Source organism: Scardinius erythrophthalmus (assembly GCF_964197995.2).
Source record: "Scardinius erythrophthalmus genome assembly, chromosome: 5".
Classification (NCBI taxonomy): Eukaryota; Metazoa; Chordata; class Actinopteri; order Cypriniformes; family Leuciscidae; genus Scardinius; species Scardinius erythrophthalmus.
Genome location: NC_138225.1, coordinates 35,435,402 through 35,450,312, shown reverse-complemented (window position 1 = coordinate 35,450,312; position 14,911 = coordinate 35,435,402). Strand labels below are relative to the sequence as shown.

General features: G+C 39.0%; 1 protein-coding gene across 1 annotated transcript; it reads left to right on the top strand.

Annotated features, from left to right (window-relative positions):
- The first annotated feature begins 1,337 nt into the window (after positions 1-1,337).
- Positions 1,338-3,910, top strand: LOC308690978 (myogenesis-regulating glycosidase). The gene is made up of 2 exons (XM_081365787.1): positions 1,338-1,687; positions 1,791-3,910. The coding sequence occupies exons 1-2, from the start codon at positions 1,407-1,409 to the stop codon at positions 3,562-3,564; spliced, it is 2,055 nt and encodes a 684-aa protein (XP_081221913.1). The 5' UTR covers positions 1,338-1,406; the 3' UTR covers positions 3,565-3,910.
- The last annotated feature ends 11,001 nt before the right edge of the window (positions 3,911-14,911 follow it).

Here is a 14,911-nt window from a genome sequence, read left to right as displayed (position 1 = left end):
GAGCATTTTGACCGACGTGTAGTCCTAATGTCGTTATCAGATTAAGGTTATTTCTTAAAACACATATGATGTTCTGAAAAGTTTAATTTCGTAGTCGTTGTGTAACCCGTTTCAGAAGATGTTAGTGAATCCTCAGACCTCAAGGCGAGTAGGCTACAGGAACTACAATTGTTGAGTGGAAGTAAAATATTCACTTATTCTTTGTTTTGTATTGTAGCAGGCTTATTTCCTTCCGAATTATCTCATCTGGACACAAAATGTAAGTAACTGGTGAAAATATATTGCTTCATGTATATTTATTAAGGTGTCATAATAACATACAAATAAATCTTTGTGCTCTCTCAAGTGAATACCTCAAAAACTGTAGAATGAAAGTGAAATACTTTCATCTGCAAGACAATCACTAGTTATCTAGCAGCGGTGTTACTGTAGGCTACTTTAATTTGTCAAGTGATGTGTCAGAGAGCACTTGCTAAGTGTTGAAATCTTTTTTTTCCTGTGATTGGTGCTAAGAGTGATGAGGATGAATCTGCTGAACTAGAACTGCTGCAACTAGCTAATTCCCACGATAACACAACATTGAAATTGTAAATACAATTGTTTAAATTACAGCAGAGACTTTTATTCGGTTGCAAATGTCCATCAAATCCACATAGAGTGTGCCTGTTACTGGACAGCACAACCCTGTATTGGAAACTAGGTTCAATACACGCCTAGAGGACTATTCAGCTGCTGTAGAGTAAAAACAACAGCTTAAATCTGCTTTTGTGTCTCACAGATGTTGAGAATTGTGGATTTCCCCATGCAGTTTATCATGTCTACAAGGGATAGTTCACAGTTCAAGGAAAATTCCTTCATCATTTACTCACCCTCATGTCCTTCCAAGCCTGAATGACTTTTTTTTCTTCAGCAGAATAAAATTGAAGCTGAAGAATATAGATATTTTGAAGAATATTGGTAACTACATTTTTGTTACCATTGACTTCCATTGGACAAAAAGACAATAAGACATTTCTCAGAATGTTTTACGTATTACAGAAGAAAGAAAGACAAACTTATTTGGAACGACTTGAGGAATGAGTAAATGATGACAGAATCTTAATTTTCAGTTAAACCATAAAGAGGACTGCATAAATTGCATTATATTCCCTACACTACTATATCACTTTCAAACATTGTATTTTTGCATGAAAAGAAGAACTGCATATTTTCATATTATTCCTTTAAAATATTCCTTTCATATTATTGTCTCAATATGTCTAGGCATGGCAAATTTTCAAGTTGTCCTGGCCAACTGCAGCTTCAACCATGTGCAGCCCATGTGCAGCACACCTAAAACAGTCTGCTTTCTGCTCATGAGTTAGAAACATTTTACAGAAGGCTGTGTGCATAAAAGTGTTGTAAAGATGTACCAGATTGTATCAGCAACTGTTGGAGATATTGGCATTGGAGCCATGAGCCATTACTCGACACCTAGGCGGAATAGAGTTAGCAGACCAAGCCGCTCGGTGATAACAGCAAGTGCGCTCGGAGTCTTACTGGTTATTGCTGCCATGGTAGCATGGTGCTACTACTACGCTTCTCTTCAAAAGGCCAACCGTCTGACGACTGAACGATTAGACCTTAACAAAGACGGTTTTGTCATCCGAAACCAAGCTGGTGTTGTCATTTTCAAAATGGCATTCAGGTATTTTTTTTTAAATGTTGTTGTTTATGCTTGTATTTATGATTACGTATATATTTGATTAATTATGATTATGAGTCACAGTGTTTTTCTTTGTCCATTTTAGGTCTGGAACCCTTGATCTGGACTCGTGTTCGAAAGAGGGACAGATTCTCACCTGTGACAAATCAAATGCGGGGAATATAAATTTCTTCATAGAAACAGTAAAGCCTAAAGACACAGTTGAGTGCTATCGTGTGCGTTGGGACGAGCTAGAGGAGCATCGGTTGGTGGAGCATGTCATGTCCTGCAGTGGATCACATTGGTACGGTGGCGCGGAGACTTGGTCGCAGCATTGGCCAATAGTTTTAAAAGGACAGCAAACACCCAAACCTTTCATTACAGGTGATATCCGTTACAATCACCAGGCGTTTGGTGGTATCTTAGAGCGCTACTGGCTTTCTTCCAATGCTACAGCCATAAAAATTAACAATTCTGTTCCTTTTCATCTTGGCTGGGATGAAACAAACAGAACTCTGTGGTTCCAAGCTCGATACGATGACAGCCCTTATAGGCCAGACCCTGGTAAACCCCATCATGTGACACTCAGCTATCGAGTATGTGTCGGCCTTGACGTCACCTCTATACACAAGTACATGGTACGGCGATATTTCAACAAGCCCAATAAGATTCCCTCAGAAGTTGTCTTCAGTCAACCGATGTGGTCTACAAGAGCTCTAGAAGAAGTCAACCAAGAATTTATTTTAAAATATGCATCTGACATACAAAAAAATGGCTTCAACTGCAGTCACCTGGAGCTGTACGATAGATTTACTAGTGGCTACGGGGACTTTGAGTTAGATCCAATCAAGTTCCCCAATGCTTCAGCCATGTTTCAAAAACTAAGGGAAGATGGCTTCCAGGTTACTCTGTGGACTCATCCATTTGTCAACTATAATTCTGTCAATTTTGGTGTTGGAGTAGAGCGAGGTCTGTTTGTACGAGTGCCTGATAGCCAGCTTCCCGCTTTGGTGCGTTGGTGGAATGGTATAGCTGGAATTTTGGATTTCACAAATCCAGAAGCTCGGGACTGGTATGCCTTGAATCTCCGCACACTCAAAAACAAGTATGGAGTGGCATCTTTCATGTTTGATGCAGGAGAAACAAGTTACTTACCCCAGCAGTTCAGTACCTTTGTTCCTTTGCAGGATCCCAGTACTTTTACCCGCCGCTACACTGAGATGGCAATACCGTTCAATGACCGCGCAGAGCTGCGGTCGGGCTATCAATCTCAAAACATCTCCTGCTTCTTCAGAATTATTGACCGTGACTCTCAATGGGGATACACCTTAGGCCTCAAATCTATAATCCCTACTGTACTTACTATCAGCATTCTAGGCTACCAGTTTGTACTACCAGACATAATAGGTGGAAATGCATATTCAAACCTCACTGGACTTCCAGATCGTGAGCTGTACATCCGTTGGCTAGAGCTTTCAGCTTTCATGCCAGCCATGCAGTTCTCACTTCCACCATGGCACTATGATGATGAGGTGGTGAAAATCGCCAATAAGTTCATTGCTCTCCATAAGTCTCTTGTAGCCCCTCGGGTTCTGGAGCTTGCTGGGGAAGTGCTGTACACTGGGGATCCCATTATTCGCCCTCTTTGGTGGATTGCAACAGATGATGAAGCAGCTTACAAAATTGACTCTCAGTTCCTTATAGGAGATGACCTTTTGGTGGCTCCTGTACTTGAACCAGGCAAGCAAGAAAGAGATATATATCTTCCTGCGGGCAGATGGAGAAGTTACAAGGGAGAGTATTTTGACAAAGGTCCCATATACCTTACTGATTACCCAGTGGATTTGGATGAGGTTGCTTACTTCGTGTGGTCAGGATAATTGTAAGTAGGTAGGGGATGGACCCCCCAAAAAAAACCCAAGAGTGCTGAATACTGATATCTACCTATACTATAATTTTTTTGCACAATCACGTGACATTTAAATAATTGTTTTTTTTATGATAATAGGATCAACAAGGTTTATGTGGTACTTTATCTGTATGCTGATATTACATAATGCTCAAGAAAAAATACCACAAATTGCGGGTTAGCGGGTGTATTTCATACTCTTTGAACAATGGTATCTTATTTAATGTATAAATGAAGGTATATGTCCATAAAACTGGTAATGTCATACTTTTTTAGTAGTGGAGTAGTATCATGTACTTGGCATAATAATCTGTTTGGTTGTAATCTGTATTACCTGTATGAAATTAAATCGAATGTAGCTGTACATGTGGAGTCGTTCACAGACCACATATGCAGTTGTTCAACTAATAAAGATCTTCATCGCTGACAAACAATAGGACCGTTTGCCGATTTGCTTTCAATTGACTGTAGGTCCACAGCCACTTCATCCAACACTCCTGATGTCCTTAAATTTCCTAGTTCGACTCCGAGTGAGAAACCGCATCAAACGGTTCAGTGCGTGCAGGAAACTGAACAAATAATTCAAACTGATTCACAAACCAATTAAGACTTGTTTGATCAAGTCTTTGAACAGAATCGACTCAAAAGAGTGATTCATTTGTGAATGGGGCATCACTAATGCTCCCCAAAAAAGAGACTTCTACTCTTAAAAGTGCACATTTTCCAAAAATGTACTCAAGTAAATGTAACCGGGTAAATGCAGTTTCTGGTGCAATGCAGTTTCCATGAGGTCATCATTATCATGATTTTTGATCATTATAATGTAAAGTAAAATATCAGTACATTTTTGGTTTATAGAAGAAAAAAAAGTGAAAGCAGCATGATTAACTTATTTTTTTCGCCTTTCATGACACTGTAGTGGCACAACATTTTTGCATGTAAATCTATTGGTAATTTTTTGTAAGCAACCACATTACTCAAATGTACAATGAAAGATGTAACTAATTTAAAGGTACATTTTTTTTTATTTACAGTTTTTCTCGATTGGTTTGGCTCATTTCTTGAAACCGAGATGACATTCTCAAAACCATAAGGTCATTTGGCCAAACAGTCTTACAGTTCTGCTCAACATTATAGCTCACTAGCAAAATCAAATATCTTTCCCCAAACTCTTCTTCCATGCTTCAAAAGCAGATTCCTTTCCCATATAAAAGGTCAGTACAGTCAAAATAGCACAGATCCTTCTCAATTGCCTTGGCACATGTGCATTCATTTAGTGCTTTTGTCAAAATAACCTGGATGGTTTAGCACAACACCATGGATCCCCTGCAAAAGCTTATATCTCTCCCAAAACAGTTTATCCATGTGTCAAAACTAGATATCCTTCTCATATAAATAGTCAATGCCCCCAAAATGCATTATACCTTTGGCATTGTTTAAGCACTGCAAGTCAAAATGCTTAGACGTTTTGTCACTGAGGCACAGGTCTAGCAACAGAATACCACTATGAATAAAACTAAAAGATTTTACAGTAAAATCAGCCTCCAATAAACCACTCATACTCAAGGAAACTGTAAACATTTTTATTCGTACAAAGAAATGTTAACATTAGAGAACATACTGTGAAAACATATACAGGATTCTGTAAATGTGAACAGTTATAAACACAAACAAAAAACAAAAAAAAAACTCCAGCCTACCATACTATAAATAAAGTTTCAGAACTATAGTACAGTAATATTTTCAGTGGTCACCATTGTCACCCTCTCTTTCCTGGCCACCATCCTCATCCTCCTGGCCATCGACGCGCTGCTCTCTGTTAGGCCATAAATTCTCATCCACATCGCAACGGATATTTTCTCTTGCGATGCAGCGAGGGAAGAAACGGCGTGAATGTCTCAACCATCCCCTACATTGATCCCCTGTGATGTCCTCACATGCAGCATCCATTGCATGCAGCAGGGCCCTCTGGTCTTGAGCCTGATGCTCATACACCCTCCACCTCCAAGCTGAAAAAAAATCCTCAATTGGATTTAGGAAAGGAGAGTAAGGTGGAAGAAACTCCATTAGCATCCGGGGATGGCTGGTGAACCAGGTTCTGATGCGTGGGCCACGGTGGAAGTTCACATTATCCCACACAATGACATAATGTGGTAGCTGAGGTCCTTCTTCACCTCTCTCATTTTCCGGGATCAGATCAGTATAAAGGTGGTCCAAAAAATTGAGGAGCTTTTGTGTATTGTAGGGCCCTAAACTGGGAATGTGTGTGGCCACACCTCTTTCTGATATAGTGGCACACATTGTTATATTTTTATATATATTGTTGATTCTGAAGGTAAAAAGGATAAAGCAAAACAAAAAAAAGTGGTAACCATGTCTTACTGTAATAGTGTTACAATGATAGACAACCCATAGTTGACTTACATGCACATACTGGTACCGCAGCTCTTTCACTCTGTCAGAGTTTCTCTCAAATGGTACCCTGTAAATCTGTTTCATGGTCATCTGATGTTTCTTCAATACCCGGTCTATTGTGGAGATGCTGATAGAGTTTATATTTTGGAACATTACATTGTCTAGGATTGCATTACGAATCTGTCTCAGTGTGATGGCATTATTTGCAATGACCATGTTGCATATTTCTCGTTCTTGTTGTTCATTTAGAAGTTTTCTTCTGCCACCCACTTGAGGCTGTCGTCCAATCCTAGACATACAAGTCAAAGGTCAACACTGTAAATTTGTTACAAAATGAGTTACCAATGTAATTGTACTGCTGTTTTATGGTACTAAAAGTGTGATGCACTGCACAGTGACTGGAATACTATTCACAGTATTTTCTCCATTTTTTTTCTTTGTCATTTTTATAGTATCATATAACATCACATGAAGATATTACAGTACTCTAGGCCTACACACACACCAACACTGAATAGTTCAATAGAATAGTTCTGTACCTGTTTTCCCTGCGAAAGGTTTGGATGATGGAGGAGACTGTAGACCGAGGCACATTAGGCTGCACTCGGCGACCTGCCTCTGCCATTGTGAGGCGATGGTTTATAACGTGGTCAATAAGGGTGGCCCGGATTTCATCTGGGACATCATGGTGCCTCCGTGCTCCTCGGCCTCTTCCCCCTATTCCTCCACGCATTCTCACTCCTCCTCTTCCTCTTCTTCTTCCTCCTCTTCCTCGAGCAGGAAGTTGCTGTTGTACTTGGCGAGGTGCTTCCATGTTCACACTGCAAATGAAACTGGCCCCGGGCCAAGCTCTGTCTATATACTTTTGGCAGCAGTCCTTGTCATAGACAACACCTGTCAGGTAACTAAACAAACTGTTTGATTGGTCATCTGAGATGTGGGAAACTGCTCCTTCGTTAGTTCTAATTTCACCTGATTGATTGTCAAGTACTGTCATAAATTTATCAAATGTTCCAAGAAATTCTTTCATGGTATTATATCTTTGACTAATTTTGACAGTTGAACAGACAATTGTGCATATGATGACTTACACAATGAAACCATGCTGATATGTTTTGGAGAGAGTAACCATTTCACTGAAAAATCAACTAATCAGTTTAGATCAGCAAGATCTATTTATTTGGAAAATGTGCTAAATGTGGGCTCATTGTGCTAACTGTAGCTACTTGTACATAATCATTTGAAAAAAAGCACAGAGTCACTTGAGACATGTACTAAAGCATTTGCAATTTGATAAAACCAATGAAAAATGACATTCTGTTGTGAACAATTGCAAGGTGGTTTGGAGATTTGTCCATGTTATTTTGAGAATGTCATCTCGGTTTCAAGAAATGAGCCAAACCAATCGAGAAAAACTGTAATATGTGTAAATCTTTAAGCATATATATGTTAATTAATATACACTCAAATGTGTAAACTTGTGAACATAAAAGGTAAATTGATAATTTATTGGAAAACAAGGAAAAGCTAAACAAGTAATAAGAACTCAGTGAGTGTTTTAGCACAATTTTCTCAAGTCATGGGATCACAACACTAAGAGATAGTAAATCTTTTCCTGGATTTTTTTTTGTGCGTTCCCGAGATTAGACCTTCCTTAACATAATGCCGAAAACCCGAAGTCTCTAGGTGGTCTGGTTGAGGAGTAGATAGAAGTGCAAGATTGGTGCGCACAGACAGAACATAAATCATGAGTTAACAATCACAATTTTGTCCGGTGGAAAATTGCGCTAAAAAAAGTTTTAATATATGGTAATTGCTTTTTTATTATATGGTAATTACTTGTTTGTTTGTTTGTTTGTTTGTTTAATTAGCATAGAGGCTAGAAGGGGAATTAGCTCAGATGGTAGAGCGCTCGCTGCGCAAAAGAAGGGAAGATGCCCGCATTCTCCAAGTGAGGCTTTTCCATTTATACACCCTATTCTAATTACACAGTCTGGGCTTGTTACAGTACAAATATAATCCATAAACAAGCTTTTGAGGGTTGTTGTTTCTAAAACGATCTTAAGATTTGGTTCTGCTCACAAGAGAAGGTCCCACCGAGATTTGAACTCGGATCGCTGGATTCAGAGTCCAGAGTGCTAACCATTACACCATGGAACCTTATAAGAGGTAAGTGATATCCATCAGGCTCAGAAGTATAAGTCACTCTCTCTTGAACATAAAGGTGGACAGCCAGTGGAGGGTTTGAAGCCATGGGAGGGTTTGGAGCCATTTTTTCTCAATATTGTTTGGAACTGTCAGAGGGATTCCATGCTAGAGCTTCTTTAGATTTCATCAGCACCCAAAAAAAAGAGGTTTCCATAAATGTTCTTGCCACAAGCAAGCAAGAATCACTGGTTTCAAAGTTTAGAGTGCTAACCTACTCCCTTACCATGTTATTTAGGAGGATAGCGTGGCTCTGTGAAATGTACAAGAATAACTTGTTCAAAAACTGCCGAAACCCGGGATCGAACCAGGGACCTTCAGATCTTCAGTCTAACGCTCTCCCAACTGAGCTATTTCGGCAAGCATGCTATTTTTAGCGCCTCGATTAAACTTTTGTTACACAACTGACCTAGCCTATATAGATCAGTAGACACCACTCTGACTTGCCCTCGAGAATAATGCACAAAAAACTGCAACTCGCACGAGGATCGAACCTATGACCTCTGCATTACTAGCACAACCGTCTAATGATGATTAAAGGGATAGTTTACAAAAAAAAAAAAATCTGTCATCATTTACTTACCCTCAAGTTGCTTCAATCAAGTATGAAAAACCCCCACAACACAACAAGTCAAAATATCGGGCTCGTCCGGGATTTGAACCCGGGACCTCTCGCACCCAAAGCGAGAATCATACCCCTAGACCAACGAGCCACAATTACAATATGTCAGTAATCTCCATATGACAGTATAACTGCCAGTATTGCAGCAGTGTTATCATGTCTTGGCAGTATTGCTGCTAGTACATGAGCTTGCATTTTATATTCTCCAAAACTGATCTGTGAACATAATTATATATATATATATTCCACATGTAAACTGTTTAGCTAAGCCTAGATAAACTGAATCACGTTGCTCACTATGCATGTTTTTATATAGGGTGAAGTCAGGTAAAGTGGGACACTTTTTGGTAAATTGCATTTTAAACAACCTAAATCAGTTAGAATGTATTAAAACTGTATGTGTTTTGTTTAAATAGATTGTAATGAAGGCCACTATGGTGAAATTTTTCCAATTTATGTATTTATTAACAAACTGTTCATCTTTAAACACCATCTGACACCCTCTTCAGCAAACTGGAAGCAATCAGGTTGAGTGGGACACTTTGTTAGGGAAAGTGGGACACTATTTTATGGTTAAAATGAACATGAGAAATACAACCCCAATTCCAATGAAGTTGGGACGTTGTGTAAAACGTAAATAAAACCAGAATACATAAATGTGTGGTGCATTATGAAGCGCAAAATACAACAACGGAGACCTTCAAATGAATTAATACTTGGAAGGATTTTTTAAAAATGCATTTGTGGAACTAATGCAAAAATTGTAACATTGTAAACTTCACTATACATTCAATGAATGGAACTGTCATTAAGCCTACATCTTCTTACCACCTTTTAACAACTTCAGTGAACATATCCGAGAAAGATGAAGTCATCTGGAGGTGAGGGTGGCGCAGTTGTGAGTGTGGAGGCATGGGGGGGCTGAATTCAGGATAATAAGGTTGAAAATTCTGTCACTTATGATGTAACAATAAAACTTTTGCTTTTACATACATTTATACTGTCTGTGTATTAGAGATTAATAACAATGAGCATCTAACTGTTTAAAATATTTGTGAAAATTAGATTCACAGCACTGTCCCACTCAACCTGAAATGCACTGTCCCACTCAACCTAACACTGTCAGGTTGAGTGGGACAGTGCTGTGAATCTAATTTTCACAAATATTTTAAACAGTTAGATGCTCATTGTTATTAATCTCTAATACACAGACAGTGTAAATGTATGTAAAAGCAAAAGTTTTATTGTTACATAATAAGTGACAGAATTATCAACCTTATTATTCTAAATAGATTTACACTTGCCGGGTGGCTTACCATGAGGTACCAGGAGTCAAGCAATTTGAAAAATAACAACTGGACCACATCTGTGATGTCACACCAATCACAACCTTTATTTCATATCCAATAGACATTCAGCTACAACACAATAACAATTGTTGTGATTGGCTTACAAAATTAACCCAGTACAGTACCCAAAAGCTTAAGTGTCCCACTCAACCTGATGTCCCACTCTACCTGAATTCACCCTACCCATGTCTTACTACAGGGCAGAACTGAAAATCCTTCGAATATCCTTATTCTCACAGATGTTTTCATATGAAAGTTGTGCTATGTTTACTAACTGGTCGGCAGCTGAAGCGTCACTGCACATTTTCGACTACTGGTCCAAAAGGCTGTAATTAAACTTAGCTACCAGCAGGTGTCACTTCTGCCACATATATCAACACACCAAAATCTAATAATCACACAATTGTCCGTTGAGCCTCCATTCATTTTAATTTGTCCACTTCAGTTTATAGCTGCATAATAACTTTTTTGTGATCATAGTAAGTTTTGTTTTGTCATGGGAGGCAAACCCAGTGGTTTTGTGAGGTAAAGATGTCATGTCCGAGGTTATGCTGTGTAAACCATAGACTGTAAAAAAATAGGTGTAAACTCATTTTTAGGTTTGAATGAGAGTAGCCTGTCTTACGGAGGAGAAGGTGGGATACACATGGCAGATGAAGGAAGTTAAAAATATTTTAATGTAAAATCCCACCCTCAACTCTCTCCTCTGTGTGTGATTTAACATGGTTTTATTAACATTTTACCCATGTGTGTTTCTATTATCCTATTTTATTTGAGGTTTTGTTTTGTGTGTAAAAAAAAAAAAAAAAATTAAAATAATTAATCAGTTTTCATTAAATGATATAGTAAGCCTCCCTGCACTTGCTTGATTACATGTGTAAAAGTAGGCCAAAAACTTGCCAAAATATGGTGTTGTCTATCAAATGTTGTATATATTTTCTCTTTTCAATCTCTTTTTCTTCTACAACATAATTTTACAACAAATACAAACATTCCACTCTGTGAAGACAACCAAGGACTGGATTTCCTTTTAAAACAGCATAGCCATTACATATTACATAGATAATGTTTGTAGATACGCTTCTCTTAGCCCATGCTGATAAAACATCTCGAATTGTATGGCCCCTGCTCTGTGCTTTTCAAAAGCTCCCCTCTTACAGGAGAACAAAGAGAAAGCTGACCAATCTAATCTAGCTTCACAAAGCGGAAACAAAAGGACACAAAACAAGAGATTTGACCAACCCCAACACAGCAGCAAATATTTCAGCTTGCCTGTGCCAAGTGTACGGTTCACTGTCCGGTCACATGAATCTGTCAGTTTAGCACGTCTAAAGCAGCAATCAGCACCTCGGTCCTGTGTGGATGCCACAGCTCGAGGCCCCAAACATTGCCTGGCTCATTATTCCCCTAGGAAGGTCATGGCCCTGCCCGTCAGACCGGAACTTGCCCACTAATTAAGCACGCTGTTTTGGCACTGGACGTGTCATGTCTGTGGGACGTTTTATTGGGATTAAGGCTTCTCATGTTCACTTTTCATAAGTGGGCAGCCGAGCAGATTTACACCAGGGCCTCCTTCTCTTAAAAGAAAGAAACCTCAAGGCCTTGCTATACTACAATGGAGAAACCAAATAGAGAAACCAAATAGAGACTGGATTTGTCAGTTGTTTTAAAGTTTAAACGCTGCCATGCTGAAAATACACAGTCAGTGTTGTAGGGCTGATCTGTTGACAATGCTCTGCCACACAGGGAGAAACATGAGGGAAGAGATGTTTTTCTTGTTTGAGGCGCACAGTGTCTGGTGTGATGTGGCCCTTGAATCCCCTAGCATCTGGAAATGTATCCTGTTATTGATTCCATCTCCCCTCTCTCTCTCTCTCTCTCTCTCTCTCTCTGCATCTGCGCAAAAGAGAGACAATTATGTTGGCCCACAAGCTTGGCCTAGTTAGTACAGAGCAGTCTCTTTTGCAACTAAATAATCTATTTTAGGACTTTTGTAAAGACAGTTGTATAATTAAAGGTATTCTGTTATTTTTTTTTTATTTAATATCAATATTTAATATAAATATATTGACATTTTTATTCTTTTTTATTTATTATGAATTAATTTTTATTTCCGTTTAAATGCATTAATATTATTTCAATTATTTGCCAAGGCAACATTTCTAATTTTAGTTTAGTTTAAGTGTAAATATGTTTATATGATTTCAGTTATCAATCAACATTTTTTTTAAATAGTTTTCAGTTTTAGTTAATGACCCTAAACAGAACTTAATGCAGAACTTATTAGCTTTCTGAGCATTAAAAAGCACTAAAGCCAACAATCCATAAAGCCCACCGTCAGTGTCATCTGCTGACAGTGGTCTGTTGATCTCTGCATTCCTCCTCAATGATGTGCATGGCTTCCAATGAACACAGACTTTGGGCTTCTGAACACCATTTCAATGACAGCTTTGAAGAGTTGGCTGTTTTGAAGATGTTTAATTTACAGATTCCTAATTTTCTGCCAAAGGCGAACTACAAATGTGCAAAACAAAGAAAAAAAATTATTCTGCTAAAGCCTATAAGAAAAGGAATGTGAGGAGACAAATGGTGACTCAAAAGCTTCTGGAACAGCAGGCCTCATGATTTCTGTTCACTGTTATGTTTTGACTATGTGTAACGGACGTAGGCCAGTAAGAGCTGTGTGAGTAAACCTCACTCCTATGGCCTCAAGAGGCGCGTTAGCAGCTGTGGTCTTCAGCATCTTTAACGCCTCCCACGCTGGAGACTCTGGTTTGAATCCCGCTCGGAGCAGGGTCGAGTAGGACAGGTTAGGTGCTGTGACACGGATGGGAGTGAGGTTTAGGGGGGTGAGTGTAACAGATGTAGGCCAGTAAGAGCTATGTGTGTAAACCTCACTCCCCTGGCCTCAAGAGGTGTACTAGCAACTGGTGGCTGTGGTGTTTAGTGTCCTTGTTATTGTGCCCACCTCCCACGCTGGAGACCGAGGTTCAAATCCTGTTCGGAGTGGGTCAAGTAGGACTATATTCAAACATTTAATTAGCTGATATGCTCTAATTGTTACTAAAGGAAAATTAACTCGAAAAACTGGGTCTATAAAGTGTAAACATAATATTTAGACTAGTTCATGCTTTAGTCATTTTGTGCCTAGATTGCACTCTTTCCCTAGATTGTCTATTAATTTGCCTGTTTTTTCAGGCCATCTTCAGAATTGGGTCAAGTCAAACAATACAAAGGTCAGTATCACTTGTAGAAAACCAGACACAGACTCTTTTCATGAAACCTAGACAGGTAGGCCTAGCTCATATTGTCTCTTGTGGATCTCTGGTCTAATCTTGTTTCCCCAACACTGAATCTCAGCCAACTTTTGTCAGGAATTCCATAATGTAATTTGTTTTCAATTTTTTGAAAATTGTAGAGTCCGTCCCTAGAGATGTTACCCAATGATATCTATTTCTAGCAAGGTTACGGCTAGAGGCTGTCTTACTCTTGCCCTTGTGTTCTCATGGTTTTATATTCCCATTCCTCTCATTATGTAAACAGTGATCATGTTGCATCAACTTCTATGTATCTACACTGATAAAATACAATGATTTTTTTTTCCAACTATGGGGAAAATAGCTGTGGTTCTCGATCTAACTGTAGCTCTAAAGCTTTTTTTTTATTATTTGATCAAATATTTCGTTTTTTATTTTAAAAATATGCATTTGGTTCCACATATCATGTACATCTGGCACTGAGTAGCTCTGTCTGAATGCTTGCTCAGTATTTTGTTTCTGCCCCCCTCATACAGAACAGACAGTTAACAGAAGTTGGCAGAGATCTTTATGCCAGTCTTTATGGGTCCTTCACCACTCTTAGCATAGAGTCAGGTGTGGTTCAAGAAAAACCAGGAAACCAGTTGTTGACTAAGGCAGCTGTGTCTGCCGTCCTGGCCTCTACCAGACGCCCACCGTGACTTTGCATGGATTAGCTGGAACGGTCTTTCCCACAGCTCACACGCCGTGCACAGCCCAAGCCAGATGTGCCTGTGAAAATCATTCATCACACTTTGTGCTCTCGTTTTTTCAGTCATTTCATCTTTTTGTTTGGAGGACGTTCAATGTGAAGAACAAAAGGGCTGGTCACTTTCCGCTCCATTCTCATCTCGTCTCTTGGCAGCCATGTTGAAAAAAGTTGAGATGATTAGGTCTGATAGGCTGTCAGTCCATTGGAAAATGGGAATTAGGTTTGGTTTGGTATTGGGGTTGGGGTTGGGGATGGATGACTGAAAGGAAGAGTGAGAAAGGCAGGGGGCTGAGGTCATCACAGGATGTTCGGCACATAAATTATCATTAATCTCTATCGCTAGCTGACTCCACCCCTAATGTCTCTCTTTTTCTCTCTTCTCTTGGTGTTTGTATTTTTCCATGGGAATGCAGCATGGTTTATGAAACAAATTTAATAGAGTGCTGGAGCTCTGGGCTTTTTATTCTACATTTATCAGATGCATTTAGCAAACAAAATGAAATAATTAACAGCGACAGGTTGCTATTATTGAATCAAATATGAGATTTTCTGTTATGCTGGAGCAGAACAGCTTTCCCCTCTTAGTTACTATAAGTTCAAATGAATTTAAATTGATGCAAAAGCTTCCAGTTTTCTACTTGCTCAACAGAAATCTGATAATTAAAATTAAAAGGTTTAATATTAAATCCAGTGGGGGAATTTATTACATTTCAACTGCG

Excerpts from the sequence above, each read along its gene's own strand:
- LOC308690978 (XM_081365787.1), top strand. The coding sequence starts at position 1,407 with ATGTACCAGATTGTATCAGCAACTGTTGGAGATATTGGCATTGGAGCC. Across the intron at positions 1,688-1,790 it reads ATTTTCAAAATGGCATTCAG|GTCTGGAACCCTTGATCTGG; the intron begins GTATTTTTTTTT and ends TGTCCATTTTAG.